Genomic DNA, 23603 nt, shown 5'->3' on the forward strand with positions numbered 1-23603 from the left:
CTGGATGAGCCAGGCCTGGAAACACCTACAATCTATCCTGACCACCCTAATTTTGATGTAAGGAGGTTGATAGGCTCAACCATTCACATAAGTGCTCCTGATAGCAGAGACTGTAAAAAATTATTTTGTAGAATTCAGGTGCCAAAATCATTCAGATGCACACATGGACAGGGGAAGGGCTAACATTTCCCTCTGGGTCAGCTGCAGAGGAGCTCTAAAATAGAGGTTGTGGCTTCATTTAAAATAATGCTTCCAACAGATAAAAATTTATCGCATCACAAGAGTAATCCTGTGAAAGGAGTGCACACTTCTGCACTCATAAAAAATGTCCTAAGTTAAACCAACCTCTGGAGCCCCATCTGGCATTTTGGTGGTGGGTCTCTTTCCCAGACCTGTGTACTGTGAGAAGCTGAATTTGGAAAATACACACCAGCACTCGGTTGCCGTACAGAGTTTTTGAGCTCCAGAGGAAAGTACACACTGTTGCTGCTGCCCCTCAGAAATGCAAGAGGAAAAAATATCCCAGTGTATATCTTACTTGGTTCCAAGGTGGGAGGCCTGAGTTCCATGACCTATTTACCATTTGGTGATAGTCCCTGGACCAGGGGTCAGCATTCAGTAACATACCAACTGCCAGGCTACAGAGCTGTGACATTTTTCTGTAACCCAGGAGTCCTGCTCCAAAAAGTCCTGAACTCTTTCAGAAGTGGTAAAAGAAGCCTGGAACTCCTCCACAGGAGCCAAGTGCATCAGTGCCCTGACATCTCACAGGTTGCCACTGCACTGACAATGCCTTAGGTCAGAAAAAGGCATTGCCATCAGATGAAGGTGGCAGGCATGAAATTCCTCAGCCTTCCTCTCCAAAACAGAAGTTTGAAGGAACCACTTTGCAACCACAGGGGTACAGAGCATCCTTCCTATAGATGGGACATGTCAGTTAGGCTTTTCTCTGGGGAGGAGAGTTTAGCACTCTGGCCTACCCACTTTCCATCCAAATGATCCATCCTTGACATGCCACAGGGACAGGCACAGAATTACCCTCTGGTAAGAAAGAAAAAAACAGTGTAAACCTCAAGAGAGCAGGCTGAAATGAGAATGTCCATCTCAAAATAGCACTCACCTACCTCTCTAAGAAGGTGTGATGTGGAAAACATATCTTTCCTCCATCATTTCCCTTCCATTTCTCACTGCTCCTGCTCAGGATGCTGCCCATGCAGTGTCCCTTATCAAAACAGTATCACACCCCAGAGACTTGGTGCCTAAATCGGGGGGTTGTGGTACTCAGTTTTAGTAAAGGCCAAAGGTTCAGAAGTAAATCCAAGTCAGAGTGTGATTCTAAGATCTTTGAATGTTCAAAATATCACTTTTGAGAAAAACACATACCTGGGTCCAAAGCTCTAACAATGGGATCGAGTTCTCCTTTCTGATCAATCTTTTTTTTTTTTAATCATCAAATTAGCAAGGTTTTGATAAAATTGTAGGAGACATCACAATATTTTGTGACAGTTTGGGATGGCTTGTGAATCATCCACCAGCTATAACTGGAATGCAATACAAGCCATTGTAATGCTTTATGAAGAAAGCGCGTGCTGCTATCTTGCAACAACCATATGTTCCTCTGTTTGTATGTATCTGTTATCCAACCCTTACATAAGCCCTTGATGGAATTATCATCACAGGACAAGCACGCTTGTAGCACGGTTGAGTTGATCACAATAAAGCAATGAAGGAATGAAGGAGCTCGATGCTGAGGTGGACTGGCCACCCGCCTTCGCAAGCCACAGCTGCAGACGGTGCAGACCTGCAGTCAGCTGCTCAACAGCCTTCACTTTGGGGACGACACGAATACAGATATTTGGGGCTTGGGCTATATGCCCTTTTAGGAAAGAGTGAGGCAATGTACTTTTTCTGGTGCAGGAGAGAGGGAAGGGTTGGGGACGGAGTTGAAGGAAAGGCTGGGGAGGAGGTTGCTTTAATGTTTTAGAGAACCCGTGAGATGTTACTTGCACACACAGCGGCACTCGCACGCCTCAGACTGCAGCAGGGGCAGCGGGGACCGGGACAGCCCGGGTTTGCCGCACCGCAGAACGCACCGTCGGCATCCAAGCGCATCCCCGGGGGCCGCTCCCCGTCTCCGACTGTCCTCCGTGCCCATCGGGCACTACCAGCGCCTGCCCCGGGCACCAGCCCCCGCCCGGGAAAACCAGCGGGCACTGCCAGGGCCGCTTGGCACGGCACGGCTGCATCCCGGTGCCGCTCCCGGTGCCGCAGACGGGCCGGGCCGGGCCGAGCCGCAGCCCCGGGTCCGGGGCGGTCTGTGCCGGGCTCCGAGGGCCATGTGCCGAGTACTACGGGCACTGACTCCACCTTCCCCAGCTCCCGCCCGCCCCCACGCATCCAGGAAGGGAAAAAGAGGAGGAGGAGGAGGAGGAGGAGGGAAGGGGGTGAAAGGGAAGGAAAAAAAAAAAGAGAGAGGTTGAAAGGAGGGAGCTCGCCGAGACCCACCCTTCTCCCTCCTCCTCCGGGCTGCTGGCCGGGCTTTTGTTTTCCTCCAGCGCCGCGTTTCCCACACGTGATTGCCGTGTTATTGCACAGGGCGCTCGGCGGCGCGGCTGCTGCACCTATAAATACGGAGCGGGCGGGCGGCGGGGGCTCGGGGCAGCGCGGCGCGGCCGGGCGGAGCACACCCCTGGGCACCCCCATGCACCCCGCGGGCACCGCGGCGCCCCTGCCCCGCCGCCCGCCCGCCTGACGGGCCGGCAGCGAGAGGCAGCGCCCGGCCAGCGGCGAGGGGAGGGGGAGCCGGCCGACAATGGCGGCGGCCGCCACCGCCGCCAGCCCTGGCAGTCCCGCCGCCGGGCCCCTACCGCCGCCGGCGGAGCCCTGCCCCAGGAAAGCGCCGCAGCCGCTGCAGCCGCCGCCGCCGGCGCGCAGCGACCCCCGCCGCAGGCAGGCCGCGCTCTCCTTCCTCACCAGCATCTCCCTCGACGGGCGGCCCCCGCCGCCGGGCAGCGACGGCTCCGCCGCCCGGCCCCGCCAGGCGCAGCCGCCGCCGCGGCTGGGCAGCCCCCCGGCGGCGCCCGCCGAGCCCCCGGAGGAGGAGGAAGACGAGGAGGAGGAGGAGGACGCCTTCGCCGCGGTGCAGGTGCCGCCCGCCGTCTTCCTGGGCGCCGCGGCGGCGGGCAGCCGCGGCCGCCTCAACTCCTTCACGGCGGGGGTGCTGCCGGCGCCCTTCGGCCGTACCAGCCCCCAGGGCAGCATCGGCGGCAGCGGAGAGCTGGGGCAGCCCGGCCCCGCCGCCGCCTTCGAGCTGCAGCGGTCCCGGTAAGCAGCGCCGCGGGGATGAGGGATGCTCGGCATGCGGGGATGAGGGATGCGGAGGATGGCGATGGGCTCGGGAAGGGCGGGCACGGCCGCCGGGCGGCCGGGGGAAGCCGTGGGGAGAGGGAGGCCCGAGAGCCGCGGGGCGGGAGCCTCCCTCCGCGGGGCCGGCTCCGCTGCCCTCCGGCCGCGGGAGCAGCGGCAGGGATGTGCGGGCGTGCAGGGGCAGGTCAGCCGAGGTGCCCGAGCCTCCCCGGCGGCAGCAGCCCGTCCGTCGGTCGGTCCCGCCTGGGCGCGAGTGGCTGAAAGTTTCCCTGGCGCTCAGCAGTGCGGGCGTGCGGCTGCACCGCCGCCGTGCCCGCCGCAGCCCAGCCCAGCCCCGGCGCACAGCCGCTGTCATCCCGCGCTCCCGAGTGGTGGCGGATTCAGCCCGCTGTGCTGCCTGTCCTATCGACAGCAGGCTGGGAACCGGCTCTGAGTCAAGTGAGCTATAGCCAGGTCTGGTAGCCCACAAGGGGGAAGGAAATCTTTGCATGGAAATCGCGGATTACGGTGCGAGCGCATGGTTTAAGCAGCGTCTCGCTGCCACCCTAAATAAGCTCTTTATCTCCAAGCACTTTGTTCCTCTGGGTCGTTTCTTGCCGCCGGGTACTCTTTTGCCTTTTAATTCCCGAAGGAACAACCTCAGCTGCTTCAGGTCTCAAGCTGAGACTTCTGGCTAAGGTGCAATCATGTAAAAATGTGTGAATGCCTGTGGATACAAAATCACCTTCCTTCACTTCCTCAACAACATACTCAGATATCAAAGACGGAGGGGGGGAAAGAAGCTGGAGGAAATGACTGTGCTCCCCAAGCCCACATCGGCAGCCACTCCCACATTCCCCATTTGCCACACTCCCTCCTTGTTTCTCCCTTGGACAAATAGGTAGACTTTGAGTCACATGTTATTGCAAGGGTTTATAAGGGTAATTGAGCATAGATCGCTGTAGAAAAGTCCCTTTCAAAACCAACCAGCTTGGAGAAATTGGAAGTATTCCAGGGGAAAGTTATCTTAGATTCATGCCCCACTGTTCGTTGTTTGTTTTCCCCTTCCCTTCCATCTGGGTTGTATTGGTGGCTTTTTTGAGCCCCTTTTCAGGTGCTGTGCTAGAGGGATCCCCACCTTCCCAAGCAGCATGCCTGCTGGTGAGTTACCACCCTTCTTCTCCCAGTCATGTGCCTCTCAAAACACTTTCTGCAGTGACAACCCTCTAATTACTCCGTGGATCAACTGCACAGCTGTGTCACATACACACACACTCACTCATGCCTTCTGTGATGTGATTCTGCCCGCAGCCTTGTGGGGGAGAAGTGACCCACAGACCATGATTTGGGAATTGCTTTTCTACTCTTGAACTAAGCATTCAAGAGACTGGGTTCTTCTCAACCTTCTACTTAGTTTCCTACTGCAACCTATGTGGGGTTTTTGGGTTGTTGTTTTGGTTTGGTTTAATTTGGTTTGTTCATTACATGAGAACAGAGTGGAGGTTAAGAGGGAAAGGTAATTATTGTTCTTGTTTACAACCTCGAAATCCAGAGTCTTGCAAGTTCAGCTGCACTGCTAGCATGCAAACAAACTGAATAGATAACCCAAGTCCATGGCAAGGGAAGTCACCTAAGGAAACCTTTCCAGGATGCTCCTCCGGTCCTGTAGCGGCTGTCATTTGTTGCTGTATAATTTCTTGTGATGCAGGCTGCAAGGAAAGTGCTGGTTTTCTCATACTGTTTTGTTTTCTTGAGAGCTGGATTCAGTTGTGCTGAAGACTTTGCATTACTGCACTGACAAGAACGAGGCTCTCCATTGTAGCACTTGCTTAAAGCTGGCCCTGGTGCTGGAGAGCTCTGGATAATGTCCCCTGCCTTTGCTGGCTGTCCTGATGCTGCACATGTGCAGTCCAGGGCAGACTTTGCTTTCAATAGATCTGTTTCTGTTCTGAGAAAAGTGTATATTTTTAAACACCCGGAAGGGGCAGCTGCAGACCACGGAGCTTGCACAGAATGTTAGCAGCTCATCTTCTTAATGAAAAGGTGTGGCAGGAGCTCTGGTTGCTGGGTTCAGCCTGTGGCTGCACAGAAGTTAAATCACAGGCATGCACCGGGCTGGCACAAGCCCAAGAACAGAGGGTTGCAGCAGCCCTTCTGCTGCTCTCTTAATGGAGAGGAAGGAGCCAAATCCCCAGCACCCAGCCAGCCCTTCTCAGGGTGATGGTGAAAGTCACAGCACCTGCCTAGGGACAGGCATTAGCTCATCTGAAGGATGATGCAGAGAGGAAAATTAGATTTTTTTGGTAGTTCACGTGTGCACTGGCTGCCTTTCCTCCCACCCTTCTGCTCTCCTTGCCGTGAGTGAGCTTGAAATTGAGTTTGAGGAGTTGTTTGACAGATGAGTCCTGTGTGCTGAGACACAAACGTGAAACCTTTTTCTGTTACAGTATCAGGCAAGACAGGTTTCCTTATGTTGTTATTTTTATTTGGTTTTCAGAAGCCATTGTGAACGTATAATCAGAGTTCCCTGGCTTTTTTGTTTGTGTTAGCAGTTTGTATAATTGCATACTAGTTTATATTTAACAAGGTTATCATTAATGTGGTTTGGGTTTGAGCTCTATGTGTATTCACAAGAAACAAACAATACAAAAAAGGAACATGGAGCTTCTAGCTGCTTGGAGGCTAGTATGTAATTATATGTAAATGGCAAAAAATAGGCCTGTTCAGAAGTTGGCTGGTTGGTGCTAAAGGCTCCTGTCTTCCTGCAGGTGTTTATTTCAATTTGTGGTGAATAGGTGGACAAGGACATGAGTTTATTAGAAGCTAGGGCCAGGGTTTCTTTCATGTGAAATTATAATTCATTTTAATAGAATAATCTGAAATTAGTGACGAGTGCTGTGAAGCCAGGTTTCAGCAGCACTGGTTTAAAATAATTGCACATCCTGTGGATTAGGGGATGGTCCAGGTGTCTGGTTTTGTGTATGCCTAAAATTTTTCTTGCCATAGTTTTCTTTGGGAAAAATATTGCAGTTTCCATATGTGAAGTTTCCTTTTCCAGTGGGACAGGTGGTTAGAAACAAGCACATGCTCTTTTTTTGTGTTGTTTGGTTTTGGATTTTTTTCTGTTTTGCTAAGGAAGCAAATTGGTGGTTGAATTTGGAGTTCAAACGTTGCTTACAGTTTAATTTGTCTGTGTCACCACCATGTCAGGTCTGAAAGCAGATGGGCAGAAGATGGGCACCTTCTGGGAGCAGCAGGTGCTGGGAAGCAAGGAGAGGGTATCTGCTGAGTAATCACTGAGGAGAGGTCCACTCAGAAGGACACTGAGGTTATCATGGTCCAAATAGATTTTTCTTCAGAATTTCCTGACCTACAATGTATCTCATTTCCTGATTAATTCTAAGATTAATTTGCAGTTAGTAAAGCTTGTGAAAATTTAATTTATTTCTACCTGTTAGAAAAAACAGAGATGCATTTGGTTTGCAAAGTTCATTGGGTTGTTAGTGCTGGAGGAAGCCCCCAGGATGCTGAATCCTGCCATTAAGTATTTGTGAGGGAAGGGTGAGAGGTCAGAATCCAGTTCTGCATGGCCTTGGGCAGGCAGGCAGTGCAGTGTCAGCCCACAGCAGAAGATGCCTCCAAACTGAACACGCAAGAGACAAAAGAAGAGTCTCTCAGAACCAAGTGTCTTACAGACAGAGTCCTGAAAGGGGAGCAGAACAAAGAGCTGGGGGCACCCTCCACCCCGTGGGGTCATCCCAGCATCAGGAGGTGGCTTGTGAGCTGCTGGAAACACATCAGCCCTTTAGTGTGTGATGGACACTCTGCTATTCACTGGACCCAAAGCCCTTTGGGCAGCCTGAATTTCAGAATGATGTATACAAGCATAGCATGAAAACAGTGATTTAATGGTCTGAAAAGTCAGTGGGTAGTGCACATGCTAAACAAAGTCTTCCCTTAGGTGTGTGACCTTGTATACCACTGATAGCTGCTGGCTCTAAAAAAGGGGATGCTTGTTGACCTCAGCTGTCACTTCAGGAGGCTGAATTCCTGTGCCTCCCTGAAGGGGGAATGTTCAACAGCAGGGTTAAGGCTCAGGTAGTAAGGGCTGTTTCAGTAGTAGCACACAGTGTACAAGCTCCATGAGCCCTGGAAGGAGCACGTCCTTCAGCACGAGCACGCCGAGAGGCTGGGTCCTCATGCTCACCATGAGCTATGCAGGGCACTCACTGATGCTGCTGGGCTCTCTGAGCTGTGCAGGGGCTCTCACTGATGCTGCTGGGCTCTCTGAGCTGTGCAGGGGCACTCACTGATGCTGCTGGGCTCTCTGAGCTTTGGATGTGCTGAGCATGGCCAGCCCCAGACTGCAGGGACTGGCTTTCACCACCACTGCTCTCTGCCAGCTATTTCCCTTGCTCAGGGCACAGGTGTTTGTGCCTCCCTCTGTTACTTCCTTTGAAACTGGTGGAAATGGGGTCGTCTTCCAGGTGTTAGCTGAAGCTGACCAGTGGTTGAGAAGTCACTGGAGTAGGGTGGCACACACATGGATGGACACCATAGATGCAGCACCCTTGTTCCCTTGGTACACAAGCTTTTAAAAACAAATCCCACAGGAATTTGCTCTGGTGTATTTTAGGCTCTTATTATACTATTTAGTGAGCATCTCTGTCAGATAGAAAAGGTTAATATTCATCAGACAAGGAAAAGAACCCCTTTGCTGTCAGTTCTGAAGAGTAGAACAGTGGGACAGAACATGGTGTTCATGAGTACCAGGGAATTAATTAGAGAGCTTCACAGAGGGACAGAGGCTGAGAGGCAGCTGTGTCTGCCAGAGCCTCAGGACTCTGCAGGTTTCAGAGTGAGGCAGCCTTGGAGCTGGACAGGTGAGAGGGATATTCCTGTGTGTGTGCACATAACCCCTGTGAGGAGACCTGAGCTGATAACATGTGAAAAGTCCTGTTTGCCCTCACTGGCTGCCAATTCAAAGTTTTCTTGGTCCAGCCCTGGGAGGTGCTGTGGTTATACCACACAGGTGCTTGGCTGGTGTGCAGTGACCCCTCATTAGCTGTCAGGAGAGCAGAAGGAGCAATTTCAGCGGGTTTGCTTATGTGGTGGGTGCATTTTCACTACTTGACTTTCTTTGCAGCCTTTTCTTTACCAGCAAATCTCCTGTGCAGGCAGCCAAACTGGGTCTTTGCCTTAGAAGCCTGCTACACAGCTGTTGTCTGCACCATAGTAGTGTTGAAAGCACCTTGAAATGGTGAAGATTGGTGGCAGCTGTGTGAGTCACTAGCCCTCCAGACCATCACAAAAACAGTTCCATGGTAGATAAATAGGATAATGACAGATCATAGTTTGATGATAGCTTTTGAATATGAAGTGTGCTTTAGTCTGCAATTATTATGACTTTGAGAATTCTTCTGGTGGAAGATACTGCTTAGCTTGCAACAGTTCAAAACACCTAAAATACAAATATGAGATGGTCAAGTGTGCTCTCTGAAAAAAAAAAAAAAACCAACAAAAAAACCAATCCTCTAGTAATTCTGTGATTTCCTTGTTTCAAAAAAGTAGATATCAGGTGGGCTCTCTGGAGACTCAGTAGTGCAGTATGATGGAAGGTAATGATGAGAAGAACCAAATCTTGATTTATTTTCTTTTAATTTTTTTCCCTCTGATTTCAGCTGTACTACTCTTGTAGTGTAAGTTCTCCACTATGCAAATGAAAAGGCTACTCTTTATAATTTAACCTAAAAGTGCAGAAATTTGGTTTGTATGTTGGGACTTGGATACACTGAAGCTTCTGTAGGCACCAGCTTGTCCCTTACGAAGCGTGGGAAAGCAGATTCTATTTGCAAATGGGACAAGCTGGTGTCTACAGAAATCTATATGCAAATATCCACAGAATTCACCCCTGAACATTTGCCAGTACCTCTGAGGGTGTACTCAGCCTTTATGACAAACTCTTTTCTGGACCCAGAATTGCTATGGATGGCTGTGGGGCTGCCACCAGATACCAGACTTAGCAACGCAGCAGGTGCAGCGATACACAGAGCTGGCTCTTTTCACAACCCAACTGAAAAAACCCTTGCCAGTTTGCTGTGAGAAGTATTCTTTCTAGAAAATGGAAATGACATAATTTGGCATATGGAGAGTATCTGCTTGCTGGCCTGTCGTTTGCAAATAACATGCTGAGAAATTTAAGGAATGGTATTTGTTTTCATAGGAAGGGCTTTCAGAAGTTTTCAGGGTTTTATGGTTATTTTTTTTTCTGTTTCGTTTTGGTTTTGTTTGTTTTTTTTTTTTTTTGTCTGCATATGTGTGTGGGGATTTAGGTTGTTTTGTGTTTTGGGAAGGTATTTTTAGGTTGGCTTTTTTTATTTTTTTTACTGCAAAGGTAGGATAGAGAGCTGGTAGAGCATTTAGCAGAAGAAAATTTAATGGTAGTTGGAGAAAACGTGATGTGCCAGTGGGAGACTTCTAGGACTCTTGGGATTTGCTTTTCAGTGTGCAATATGCAGATTTAGGGGGATACACATTTAAGGAACTGAGAGGTTCCTTTACAAGGGCCACTGTGTTATGTTTGTAGCAACTGCTTTCCTGTCATCAATGCTAAATGTATTTTCTGTTCTCATTATGTATTTCAAAGCCAGCACTGCTTTTAGGAGCAGTGTTTCAGGGTGTTTGCCTAAGGAGGGTTTTCTGTTTTGGAAAATTGAGAAGTGAATGAGTAGTGAAGCAAAGGCTACTTCTTTTCTAGAAGTCTTTAAAAAAAATAAAATAACCTTTCACCTCATCTATGAATATAAAGCAGAATTGCATGTTCTTAGCAAGCAGTGGTGTTTTCCCCTGTGTTGTTACAGATCAGGCTAGCAATTTTGTGAAATTGAGGTTTGGGGAAAGATTCACTCACCACAATTGAAATGTTTTCCACTCCTTGTCTTGGATGACAGAGGAAGGTATGTCCTCTCTGACAAGAGATTCTGAAACACCTGGGCTGTATGTTTACTTCTATATAAAACTGCTCAGTTAAATCAAGCACCAGTGTATGATGTTTTCCTAGTAAGTAAATCTCTGCAATATCAGGGATTTGACTCTATAAAATTGGTGGGATTAAAAAATGGAAAGCTAGAGAAGTTTATCATAATTTTTCAGTCAACAATGGATTGCATTTTGGTGCTCCTAGAGATAATCATATTACCAACGTAAATATGATTAAGTTTTTGAATCTACATGCTGTCAAGGCAAATCAGACATAGGCACATCTGTTTGTAGGTAAAGGCATTCAAAAGAAGCATACATTTTCCTGCAAAGAAAAAAAAATCCCCTCATTGTGTAACAGGAAAAATCTGTAAGGTGACATTATGACTTCTTTCTGCACCATGTAGCTGGAACTGAGCTGTATGAAACAAATAGGATAAAGCTCTTGAGCTTGCTTTTCCCTTTCTCTGGGTTCAGAATTCATCAGTGCCTCTGGGTTAGCAGCCTGCTTGCACTAAGCTGTATTTCTCTGCCATCCATGTGCTGTCTGCTCTGTGTGGCTTCACCCGTGACTGTGCAGGTCATACCTGCAGTTTTTTTGTGTATGCAAGGGACAGAGAAGTGATACTGGGATGTAGTGGTGGTGCAGCCTCAGTAGGTACCAACCACAGGCACTGTTGCTGTCCTTGTTGCTTGTGTCTTCTGTAGTGTGGGAAGGCTGGTGAGAGCTTTCTCTCTATCTTCTCCCTTCTGTGGGGCATCATTTCCTTTCCCATTCCAGGATGAAGAAGGAGCCACTGCAGGTAGCTAACAGGGTTAGTAACTCCCAGGAGTTACTAAGGAGATTGAATGGACAAATGTCCATCCAAATGGAAGGCTCTAGCATTTCCAGCATCATTGTTTCTGGTCGATCTGCCATGGGTGGAAGTGCAGGGAGATGTCCCAGCCCTCCAACAAGGCTGGATGACACAGAGGTTCATATACGAGAAAGGGGAAAGAAGTCAAGAGACCCCAAACTGGGTTCTCTCCCTTTTTGACAGGAGGTGTACATGCTGGCAGAGTGGCATGGATTTAGTTTCATCATGATTGAAGGGTCAGATATTATTACCATTGCTTTTACAGAGAGAACTCACAGCACTGGAGTAGTCTGTTGCCCACTGCAGCTGCTAGCAGAGAAGTGGATTCTACCCCCAGCCTCATGGTGTGCCCTTAGAAGGGTGCAAGCAGCACAGCTTCACCAGCCTGCTTCAGAAAGAGGGCTGCTGAATTTGAGTTTCCAGGGTGCATGGTGCTGGAGGAGGGGAGAGCAGAGCCTCACTGCCCCAAGGAGATGGGATGCCTTTGGCACTCAGGAAGGACCACTGTGGCAGCTGCAGGGTTGTCTGGTTTCATGCAGTACCCCCAGCACACGTAGGATGGAGAAAGTGGGAGCCAGGAGGTGAATGTCACATAAGGCCCTTTGCCTTCAGGCCTGCTTGGATCACGTACATACATTTGCATATGCACTGGTGCAGCCCATACCTACAGTTCATAAAGCTCTCATTGCTCCCTGTTCACAAGGACATGTTCTAGGCACCTGCACTGCCCACCCCACTGTACTCAGCCTGTGTGAAGGGTGGAGCATAAAGCAGAAGCTAGATGTCAGCTGTGGTCTGAAATGTGTCCTGAAGATATCTTTCTGGGGTTTTGACTCACCAACTTTATTCCTTGTGTTTTGTCAAACTTTTATTTTCCTGTTGCTTCTTCACCTCTGTTAGTACCTACACACAAAGGAGATGAATTTCCTCCTTTTCCAGTCAAGGCTGCAATCAGCTACACCCAGGCAAATGCTGGGTGACACAGAAGTGTTGCCCACGTGTCCATGGGGTGTGGTGGATGGGCACAGCAGGGAGTGAAGTCCTCATTAGGTGACAGCTACTTGAAAATGAAGACACCCATCTTGATACCTGGGACGTGGGCACAGTTGAGGAGGTTTGGTAGTTGCAAGCACACTCTGCAGTTCCCTGAATTTGGTTAAGTGAATGATACTGTCTCTGACTAGAAAACATGGAGGTGTCTTTTTGGGTAATAGGAAGATAGGCAAAACAGCTTTCAGGTGCTGCAGTGCAAAGTGCAGTTTAATGGCTTAGGTAGGTGTGTCATGAAGGTGCTGCATCAGGTTATGTAAAAAGGTGTGGAAAACTCTCCATCTACTATTAATAGACTTGGAAGTGTGGCCTTTAAAACACAAAGGGTTGTGTTTGTATTTTTAAAAATACAAGTTCACGTCAGCCTCTGTCTTCAGCAGTGTGGAACCTCCTTAATTTTATGAGGCTGTTTTCCTAAAGCAAAACTGGGTTTGATTTTTAATTGGTGGTGTTCACTGCTTTGTAGAATCCCATCTTTTAGAATCCCATAAGCTAATCCAGAAGAAGTGGCAGCTCAGAGGTGGTTGCTTAAAAAGGCAGAATTATTTACAGCAGAACACAAAGTGCCACTGTCAAGTACCTCCATTGTGACCTTTGAGATTTATTTGGAAAATCTGTATTTTTCCATGTGCATGACTTGCCTCAAGATAAAATATTCTTCTATTTTAGAAGGCACTCCAGGTACTGCAGAACTCGAGAGCAGCCTCACAAGTAGCAAGTGACTGCACACATTTGTTTTAAGGAACAGGCTTCATTGTCCCAGGCTTTTTGCTTCTGTTTGTTTTAAAGAGATTATTAGAAATACTAGTTTCTTGTTTGTTCATTAGTTTCATTACTGATGTAAAGCTATTCAAATCATAGATAGTGCTAGGGTGCAACAGGGAGCAACTTTGAGCAGACGCGTTTGAAAATAAAAACCGCAAATTGTAGGAATTTGCCAGCACCCTTGAGCAGGCACTTTCAAGGCAGTGTTTTCTGTTGCTGCCCTCATGATCTGTGGGAAGGTTGAATAGATGATGTGAATGGAAATGTGTATTTTCTCTCAGTGTGTTTGTGAGCTCGCAGGCTTCCTTCTCCTGGAAGATGTAGCGTTGCAGCAGGAGCGAGGATGTTTTTCCCAGTGTAGTACCGGTGCTGTGCTCAGTGCTGTACAAAATGCTGTTACTCCTCCATGTTCCTTAGGAGCTAAGCCCCGAGCCCAAGACCTGTTTAGTGTGGTAGGGCACTGCAGAAGGGTGTGGGTTGTAATTAGGATTCACTCCCTTGAGGAGGATGGGCTGAGAGCAAAGAGGCTGGTGTGAAAAAGTGCTTTTAAGCCGCTGCCTGTTTGCAAGGATCAGGGCATCTGAAAACGACCAACCTCTGCATTAATTGCAGGGTTGCTCAGGTACAAATGAGAACAGGATTAGACCTGTCCTTTCTATTTTAAGTGCAGAGGTAGTATTTCCAACCCTTCGAGCGATTGCATATCTTGAATATCTTGCTGGATAAATGAATGTGATAGCAACAGTCAAGGGTGGCACGGTCTTTTGTGTAACTAGCACTAACCTTGCAGTTCTTGCAGTTCTTTGTTTTGTATGATTCCCCAGGAATATTTCAACACAGTCTTGCCTGGTTTTTTGTTTGTTTTGTTTTTTGGGTTTTTTTGTGTCATTTTCATATGTTAGAAGAAGCTATCTTTTGAAAGGCTCTTGACCCTCATATCCACTTTCCAAGATGAGGGGTTATGGTAGTGAAAACTTGATTCACATGCCTGGTGATGTGGGGAGGGAACTGTTTTCTTTTTACTGGTCAGTTGTGGACTCTCTAAATTTTAATTTTGTAATGTGGTAGATTCTGAGAAAATTGATATTATATTTTTTTAATAAGTTGTTCACATTAACAGACATATTTCTGGTCTGTTTAGTGGAAAAGGTGAAACAGGAAAACCAAAATTTCATCATTTCAAAACTGCCATTGCACACTGATGGCAGTTTGTGAGCTTGATCAGTGTAGTGGTCTGATGTCATACCCAGCATGGTTTTACCCTTGTCCAGGGCTTTTTTTAGATATGAACATGCAGTGACTGAGGAAGTAGTGGTTTCTGTTTGCGTGGTCTGGCAAGGGGGGGGCTCATTTTTTTAATCAAAAGAAAATAAACAGCCCAATTTTATACAAAGTATAGCTGATTTCACTTTCAGTGGAAGCAATAAGGCAACATTTTACCTGTGACTTCTATGTAAGTAGCTACCAAATGAGCCTTCATGCTGTATCTCTCCAGAGATTTGCAAGGGGGAACCACACCAAGGCACAGAGGGGGGGAGGGTTGTGGTCTTCTCTTGGTGCTGCTGTCTGCAGCTTCTCAGCCTTGTGAGAAGCACCTTTGTGTTTCTTCCTTATTCCAGCCAGATGCAAGTGGGGTTTGGCGAGCACATCTCTTCATTTATCTGTTCTGACCCATCCAAGCACAAAGCCATTCCACCCTTTCCTCCGTGCTAGACAAGTTCATTATTGTTCAGGTCTGAGGAGGCAAAGGGTGACAGAAGCAAAACAGTGCAAGTTTTGCATAATCTGTTTTTTTTCCTGCGGTTGTGGGGGCCATGGCCCTTGTATAGTGGCACTTTGTTCAACCTTCTTCCTTTGCAGAGACTACTGGGAAGGGCGGAAAATGCTGTGGGTTCTCGGGCAGTTGAAGAGACAGCAACAGAAGTGTGGTTTTGGTTCCATATCTGGACAGATTATTAAGGTCCTGCTGCTTGAAACCGAAAAATAAAGGCATATGAATCGCCTGTTTTCCAAATAGCAGTTAGCAGATCCTGCCAGGAAAGGAAATCTTCACAGGTCTCATTGTTCTCTGTCACAAGTAGCTGAGTGCTACTCTGTTAGCACTTGCATCCCTCATTTTACTTGTTGAATTTGTGGAGATGGTTTCCTGCTGTCAGGATCAAGTATCCCAACTACCACTGCTGGTTGTGCTACTCACTGCCCCACAACCACGCCTGTGGGGGACCCTCAGCACGGGCTGCACACCCCATGTCTGCTGCCCTCCCTACTACTGCAGCCTCCTGACACCTCCTTGCTCTGTAAGGCTCCACCACAGGCTCATGGTGGTGGCCATCAGGTTGCTTGACCATCCCTTTCCTTGCTGACACTGTCCTGACAGTCTGCAAGGCTGCGCAGTGCCCGACGGAGCATGGCAGGGGGCTGGAGCTGTCACTGTGGAGGCTTTGGATGCGCCTTTCTTCAAACAATAGCTGTGTGTCTACGTTGTATTTGTTCTTATTAGTACAGTCAAGGATGTTTATTCTGTATTCATAGCTGTTCTTATTCTTTGTGAGGTGCACAAATAAGTTTTTCTGGTTTCTAAAACATAGTTTTTCCTGTCTAGAACTGCAGCAGTTCTACTCCCAAATTTCTTCTCCACTTTTTTTCCTTTCTTTTTCTTAAAAACCTTCAAAGCATGCTATGGTTGGGTGAAAAATTAGTTCATATATTAAAAAGAAGAGAAGGAATACTCACTCCTGGGGCCTCTTTCTCTATACCCCTTCTCTCTAATATGAATACAGAAAAGATTTTGCATGCAAACAAGTTCAAAAGGATGCGGAACAACTTGTATTCATGTCTTGTTTCATTGTCATCAGGATACTATTTTCTGTGAATTACTTACCCAGGTATTACATTACATAGAATTTGAAAGCTTTAAGTTATTAAAAACACACTACAAAAATTTCATGGGCTCCTACTTAAAGCAAAGAGAGAGAGATTTGCGGATGTACATTTACAGATGATAAAACTTCATGTTTGGGGGAGGATTACTGTTGGTTTAATTGCCTGTCTGATATCCTCCTTGGAAGATTAAGTATTTTTGGTAGCAGCTTTGTGGTTGGTACCCTGTTGGCTTAATATCTGTCAGAAAATGATGTAACTGTTACTGGCACAGGTAAAATTGAGCTTGTGTTCAGCTCCCTGGGAGGGTGTTGTGAATGGGAAACTGTTGTATATACATAATCCCATTAGTCAATATTGTTCAAAATCCTTTTTTTTTTCTCTTTCTCCTCTCACAACAAAGCTCCTAGGTCTGTGGTGAAGTGTTTTGTGACACATTTTTGAATGGGCCTTTTGCCCTGCATTCAGTTCTTTAATGCAAGAAGCTTTACCAGGAAACAAGAATCTCTTTCTTCTCTGTCTGTGTTTTTTCAGCTTGGGGCTGTGATGTTGAATATGCAGACAGACACACAAGTCAGATGATCTGAGATGTGTGATATTATGAGGTTATCCATTTCACATGATTAGTATCTGTACTGGAGTTGTTCGGTCTGCGTTTCATGTCTGTGCCATCTAAATATGTCTTAATCCTTTTTAAAGGATAGATTTTTGTGTGTTTTAACACACCCTCAAGGCTGTTATAAAGTAAATCTTCCTTGTATTATATTTAGTGCCATCTCTTGAATGAGGCAATTTTCAAAATTAGCTTTTATCATTGATAAAAGGCTGTATAAAAATAGAGCCTGATCCTGCAAACACTTGCAAATATGTTCTTACTTTTCCAGGTAACTTGTTGCCTTTGACTCATAATGACATTACCTAAAATAGTAAAATTTAGTAGTTTTGTAGTTTTGATTTTGATGAGCCCCATCAGCTGAAGTTTCTGCAGAAATGCATCATTAGTCATGCAGTTAGCACCTTTGTTAAGAATACTGAAGTGTGTTGAGTTTTTACAGGATTAGAATAATTTATTGGTATAAGTGCCTTCTTTGCATTACTAGGCTGGTATATTTTAAAATCTTATAGGGAAAGTTTTCAGATGTTCTTGCAAATGAATGTGCGCAATTAGTTCTTGTAATACTGAAAGCTGAATGTAGCCTGTGAGAATACTGGACACTAAATCTGAAATCTGTGACAAAAAATCATTTTTATCCAAAGTGGGGTCAAAATTAGATTTTTTTCAAGGCACTTCATGCTTTAAGTTCTTTTTAATATACTTAATCTAAGAAGACATGATGAGCTGCTAGCAGACTTTCCCCAGCTGGTTTTACCTTTAAGAGTTTTGTTGTCTGCATAATGCTGCTTATAGAGCAAAGATTTTCTGCCTGGAGGTGCCTCTAGGTGATTTGGGGCAATTAAAGGGATTAGTGGCCCCAAAGCAGAGGCTCACTGAAGCAAATATGTTCACAATTCCAAGATTTTATTTCACAACCCAAAGTATCACCTTAAGCTCAAGTAGCTGCTGGGTTAAGCCAGCACAGAGGTCTGCCTCTGCTCTCATATTACCCCACATTTAATTTTTTGAGCTTTCAGAAGTACACAGCTTAATTAATTGAATGGAGTAGGGGAGCCAGATCAATATTATCCATTTTCAGGGACTCAAATTTTATTTCTTTTCTTTCTGCATAAGATTTTAATATGTTTTTTCATGATGGTTGGAGGCATTAGCAACATTTCTGAGACACACGACCTGATAAAGGGGTCCATGTCTCCTATCCATCTTTGTGGCAGAGGAAGTTATTCAGTATTTCCAGCTCAAGAGTCTTCCAATCTATGGTAGAGACTTTTTAAAGTCAATTTCTGCATTCTGCAAGGGGATTCTGTTCTGACAAAATTTCTAGCTTTCAAGATTAAAAAAAAAAAAAGTACCCCTAAAGAGCCACGTAACAGAAGGCAGAAAGTGAGATTCATTAAGGATTCACAGAAATTCATGAATGTTTAATATATTTTAGCTTTGTTTTTGTTGCTTAAACAGAGTCACAGATCTCTCATGCCTTCCACTTTCAGAGAATCAGCAATGAATACTGAATGCAACATAAGCACATGCAGAGTCTTTTTGTATATGTTTTCATGGAGATCAGGCTCTCTGGAAAATGCTGGATATCACCATGGAAGTGGTGACAACTGTGCCCAGTTGCCTCTGCACTGGCATCTCCCCCAGCAGGAGCCAGGGTAAGGTAGATGTGAAACTGCAAAACAAGCCACCCCACCCTAATGATGAGCAGTGATTCCTGAGTTTGTAGGAGGAGGTGTAAGGAAATCCAGGGAGAGCAGTGCATCCTTCTGGCTGCTTGACTCTCTTCTTGCATCTTCCACCCACCCAGTGGTATTTGAGGTTATGGCCTGGGTGTGTGGACAGCTTTTGTTCTCTTCTCTTAGAAACTTGTGATACTGAAGTCCATCAGGAGGGACTTCTGATTTAATTTCTTTTTATTGTTACTTTTCTTCTTCAGCAAGGCAATTACCTCCTCTTTCAAAAACCCCTTCTTCTGGATGTGACCCAGGGCCACCATTGCCTGTCACAACAAAACCAGCCAGCTGCTCTGGGACATGCCAAATCCCCAGCAGGTTGTCAGCCTGTAGTGAGATGGGGTGTCATCTCCTGCTGGATGTAGAGGTTCTGATCCAGCTTGGAGCTTTTTCAGAGTTACCTGTTTTGTGGTCATACCGACAGCAGTGCCTGCGAGTAGCTCACTGCCTGCTCTTGCTGAGACTTGTCCCAGCAGCAGCTGCTGCTTTGTGGTGGCTGTGGGGCTGACAGCTGCTTTTGACAGGCTTTTTGACAGGCTTTGGGGTATGAATCCAGCTGTGTGGTCTCTGATTAAAATGCCTGGGTGTGGTTGAACAGTCTTTGACAATAATACATTCACTGACAATAGTGAAAGTACCTTGAAAACTTGAGCAGTGGTACTGCAGGATTGTCCCAACATGTTTTGTCAGGCTGGGACAAACAGCTGCCCCTTGAACTTGTGAGCCTTATTTATAAGAATTTCTCTCTAGTTGTTGCTGTAATCTGTGAATCGAAATAAAGTTGTATCTCCTCCCGAATATTCATGAAATTAGGCAATTCCATGGCCAGCTTCCCAGTCCATAGCTTGGGAGGTTGGTGTTACTGAATTTCCTTTCAGTTTCTGATTTTTTATGTGTGTATGGTCTGTCAAATCATACATCCGTGGAGTCAGAAGTTAGAGTGAGCATCTTTGAGATGAAGAAAAGTGTTTTTGAAATTTAAGACTTGGTTCTGTGGAAAGTTTAATGGACTTTTTGTTATGCTCTGGAGTAGTTCACTGGGCTTCAAATGGGAATTAAAACTAAATGCTGGGAGTGACAGTTGTTTTTGCACAGGATTCTGCAGCCCAGCAAAAGATGCTGCTTCAGCTCCCCAGCAAAACTGGCAGGGTAGATGATTTAAAAGAGTAAAGGAGGGTAAGGCTTTTTTGTCCATAGTTTTGCAGGACAGAGGAAAAGAAAGTATCTCCTGTTACACTCTATGTATAAAAAGTGGAGATCAAAGCTTTCAGAAGAAATACCAGGTTGGGAAGGGGAAGCAGCTGTTTCCTTCTTCCGTCCACTTTCCTCTTCATTTCCCTGTCCTCCCCCATAGCTGGGAGGATCTCAAAATGCTGCAGAGATTTGGGCTCAAGACTTTTGTGGTGAGATGTGGGTTGTGAGAGTGGTTGGGGGATATGGCTTCATGTGATTTTTCCTACATTTGTATTAAGTGCAGGGCTGGGGGCAGCATTCCTGAAGCCTGCCCTAGAGAGGCAGGCTGTTGTGGTGTCATCCTTGTGTTGTCCTGGGAAACTGAAATTTCATTGACATAGAAAAGTGTCTCTTGACTGTTCCTGTTTAAGAATAGGATAGATAATTTGGTGCTCCCTGGTGAAACCTTGCCACTCCGAGTGTTTGATTACTTTGCAAAATACTTTGAAACATTTTTTTTTCCTTTTCTGTCCTCCACTGGCTTGCCTGACAGCAGTGGCAGAATACCTCCTGCTCCTCCTCTAGTTACAGCCTGGAACTAGCAGCTGAAACAATTTCTAGAGAATAAAATTGAGGGGTAATAGAGGATAAAGAACAGCATGGCCACGCTTCATATGTTATCTGTGATGCCTAACAGAGCTTCTTTAATAGAAGACAATTCTTCTCTGCTGTCCTTGTGTTAGCAGGACACAATCCTACAAGAAAAAAATTGGATACGTGAATATTAATGAAATCTGTCATTAATTATCACCAGAGCAGACTGAGGAGAATTGGGTTGCATTTTCAGTGGATTTAAACATAACTTTGCTTATGCAATCCTGTTAAACATTGTTGAAATATGTCACTGAGAAAGCTCATTATATCTGCTATATAAAGATTACGACTTTTGGGGGAGATTAAAGTTTTAGCAGCGGTCACCGTCTTTCTTGTGGCCACAACAGCGACCTGTTAAATGTGGAGCGGGGGGAGGAAGCTGTGGGTAAGCCAGATTTTCTGTCTGTCTGGAAGCACAGCATTTAAAGCTGTTAAGCCAAACCAGAGGAAACTCTGTGAACTTTTTTTCAGGAAGCAAAATTCTTCAGAAAGAGGGCACATTCAAACAGTGGGAAACATTCTTTTGTTTTCCTGAGTACGTATCTTTTGTATCGTAGGTACCATAGATGAATGTGTATATAAAAAGAAAATAAAATCTAAGTGAAACATTGGCATTGGGCAAATCAAAATGCTCTGTTCCCCATGAAATAGGAGATTTTTTGATTTTGCTACCAATAGTGTCAAAAATAAAAGCAGAAAGTCGGAGCTGGGTGCACGAGGAGGCAGGGCTGCCTTGGCTCACAGCTTTGGTGTGCTGGGGTGTGTCTCAGGGGGCTGCTGTGCAGACACTGCCCTGCAGGGTATTTTATTCACCCCAGGCAGTGCTTGCTCCAACAAGTCGTCTGCCAATCTGAGTTAAAGCAATGTCTGCAGATCGATAGCTCTAATTAGACACAAGGCACCTGGTGTAACAGTGATTAAAAATAAGAAACATTATGACTAGTTATTGTACAACTTGCTAGAAACCACTGTATAATGATGGTACATTTGCCATCAGATTAGGTCATGAAGCAGCTTTACTGCAGCTTGGAAAATTAGGATCAAAAATAGTCCTCTGATTAAAACTTGAGCTTTTGAAAGCTCTTCAGAGAAGAAAGATATGCAAATGCAGATGTATGGGAGAAATTAAGCAATCTGGATATGCATGATTCTCAAGTTTAAAGAGAGTAATTGATGTAACCATTGTGCTACTCATTTCTCACAGTCACCCTGTCTTAATACAATTAAATGAAAAATCAGAATGATCTGGAAATAAGTTGCCTAAAATACAGTCCATAATGGCTCAATAGATTAACTTAGGAGTTTCTGTGGTCATGCAGCTATTCTGCACGTACCAGTGTCAGTCTGCAATGGCAGTTTTCTTGAATTAGATTTATGAATTTCTCCCATATTTAAAAAAACCCCATAACTTTATCACATATTTATCAGCAGTCAAATAATTTCTCTTTGAAACAACATTTGCTTTCTGATATCATCAGGAGTTGGTCTCCTCCTTCTTTGCCCTTTGCTGCAGCAGTACGATTCCATCAGCCTCAGGGCATCCGCAGGTCCCTTACGTCCTGTCAGGCAATTTTTAAACACTGGGGGAAAAAATGATTGTTTCAACCAATGGGAAAAAATTGGTTCAAAGACTGGATGCGACCAATATTAGCCACAGGCCTGTTTGGCATCTCTGTCTGTTGAGCTTAAAGCAGTCCAGCCTATTCCCTGTGACTGTGGTAGATGCTGCTCACTGGCTGGGTCGAAGGAGGTGCAGTGGAGGAAGGTGTGAGGACAGCCAGCAGCTATGGGAGCACCTCCCGGGATGCAGGAACAGTTAAGCACTTCTTGTGATTTGAGGACCGTTTTGTGCTGATCCCATTGAGCACAGCAGATCTTTTCCTCCCTCACAAAACCCCAGAGAAGCTGATCACTAATTGTTTGTGTGCTTCCCTTACCTGGCTGGCTGCAGGAGACCTTCTGCTGGTGTGATGCAGGGGGTGGTAGATGGCTGAAGCAGCATGGTGCCTTTTGGTCACAGCATCAGCTCATTAGTATAAATGAGGCTGTTTTAAACCAATTTGAAGCTGTAGTTTGCAGGAGGTCTTTGCAGGGACTGACCTTTGCTTAATGTTATTTTGGTGTCAGGATGTTGTGCAGGTCTCTGGGGGTTAAGTTGTCCATGAAGACAGTTTCTCTACACACCAAGCCTGCAGTTGTGGGCTGTTCTGCATGTAAGGTATCAGAGTTTGATAAGTCTTGATGGTATTCACTTCTTAAAACCTCATACCCATTTTAGCCAAAATTCAGCACTGTTTGTTGACATGTGTTTAACTGATGTTTGTTTACACCTGGCCCCAGCCCAGTTTTGTGTATTAAAAGTGATGCTCTATTGAAGCAGATATTGCCTGTTGTCTGTGACATGGACTTGATTTATGCTAGTCATGAAGGGCCATGATGATGGTGACTCCAGTTGCTGCCTGCTCCCTGTGCAGCAGCTCCAGAAGCCTGAACCACCTACAAGTGTGCTCTTGGAGAGGAGCAAGGAATTACAGGAGAACATAAAATCAACTAATGCTACAAGCAAGCAGTGTCCAGTAGGATGTTCCCCAAGTTCAAACGTGATGTGCCCCAAAGTCAGAGGTCAGCACAAGTCTTGTGCTTATTCAGAAAATTCCCACAGCTTGGCTGGAAAGGGCAGTGGTCCTGGCAGTGAGCACACTCCCTCATAGCTGGGGCAGTCAAATTCCCTTCCCTGTTTATCTGTGTTCCCAGTCTGAAAGGCTGATAGAAAGTGCTTCCTGATCAGCATGATAAATGGAATTTAGCATGATAATTATGTTTACAGCAGGACAGATGTACTAATGACACGTTCCCTAAAGACTTCAAATGAGCTATAAAAGAATCAAATCTCTGCCGAAAATGCTGGCAGCAGTATTATTGATTGTGTAAGTTACAGCTGATAATTGTCTTGTTTCATTTGAATGAGACAGTCAGCTATTAATGGCTTGTGCTCTGTAATACCAAAACAGCAGACTGTGCAAAATTTGTCAGTCTGGATAATATAGTTGTATATTAGCAATGTGTCCTAGTGGACATACTCTGGTGGCTAGGGAAGGGAAGAAGTGTTACAGTTAATTTCTAATGCTGTTTCATCTTTTCTATCAAAATACTTGGCGTATGTGCCTTCAGGAAGAGAACTGGTTTTTCTTATCTACAAATTGTTTGATGTAAGACAATGCCTGCAGTAAAAAAACAAGCTCTTTGTGGTTATCGAGGATTGAAATGGAGAATGACTAATTAGCTGTCTTGTTCCACTTACCTCTTCCACAGTGGTGAAATGAATGAAAGTCTTACCCTTTTTTTTATGTGTGAGAGATCCCACAGATCTGTTGTGCATCCATAAGTGTGCAGTGGCACAGACGTATATATATATATCTATATATATATATATAATAGAGACGTGACCTGAAAATCTGTTAGTAGTTATCAGGCCTGATTTTTAAAATAGCAGTAAAATGAATTTCAAATTGGAAATCATAGTAAGTATAGTACCAGGTTTACAGTTAAATA

The 23603-nt window shown here is 45.7% G+C and overlaps 1 protein-coding gene across 2 annotated transcripts in view; it reads left to right on the forward strand.

Annotated features, from left to right (window-relative positions):
* The first annotated feature begins 2537 nt into the window (after nucleotides 1-2537).
* The window catches only part of CABLES1 (Cdk5 and Abl enzyme substrate 1), a 71437-nt gene continuing 50371 nt past the window's right edge, over nucleotides 2538-23603 (forward strand). Inside the window, exon 1 of one of the 2 annotated variants that reach the window (XM_071418226.1) lies at nucleotides 2538-3324. In XM_071418226.1, the coding sequence (XP_071274327.1) occupies nucleotides 2813-3324 (512 nt within the window). In that variant the 5' untranslated portion in view covers nucleotides 2538-2812. The remainder of the gene's footprint in view (nucleotides 3325-23603) is intronic. The other variant, XM_071418221.1, reaches the window with a different exon arrangement.

The sequence above is a fragment of the Agelaius tricolor genome, unplaced genomic scaffold (assembly GCF_023055355.1).
Source record: "Agelaius tricolor isolate 1412-34295 unplaced genomic scaffold, bAgeTri1.0.p SCAF_2, whole genome shotgun sequence".
NCBI lineage: Eukaryota > Metazoa > Chordata > Aves > Passeriformes > Icteridae > Agelaius > Agelaius tricolor.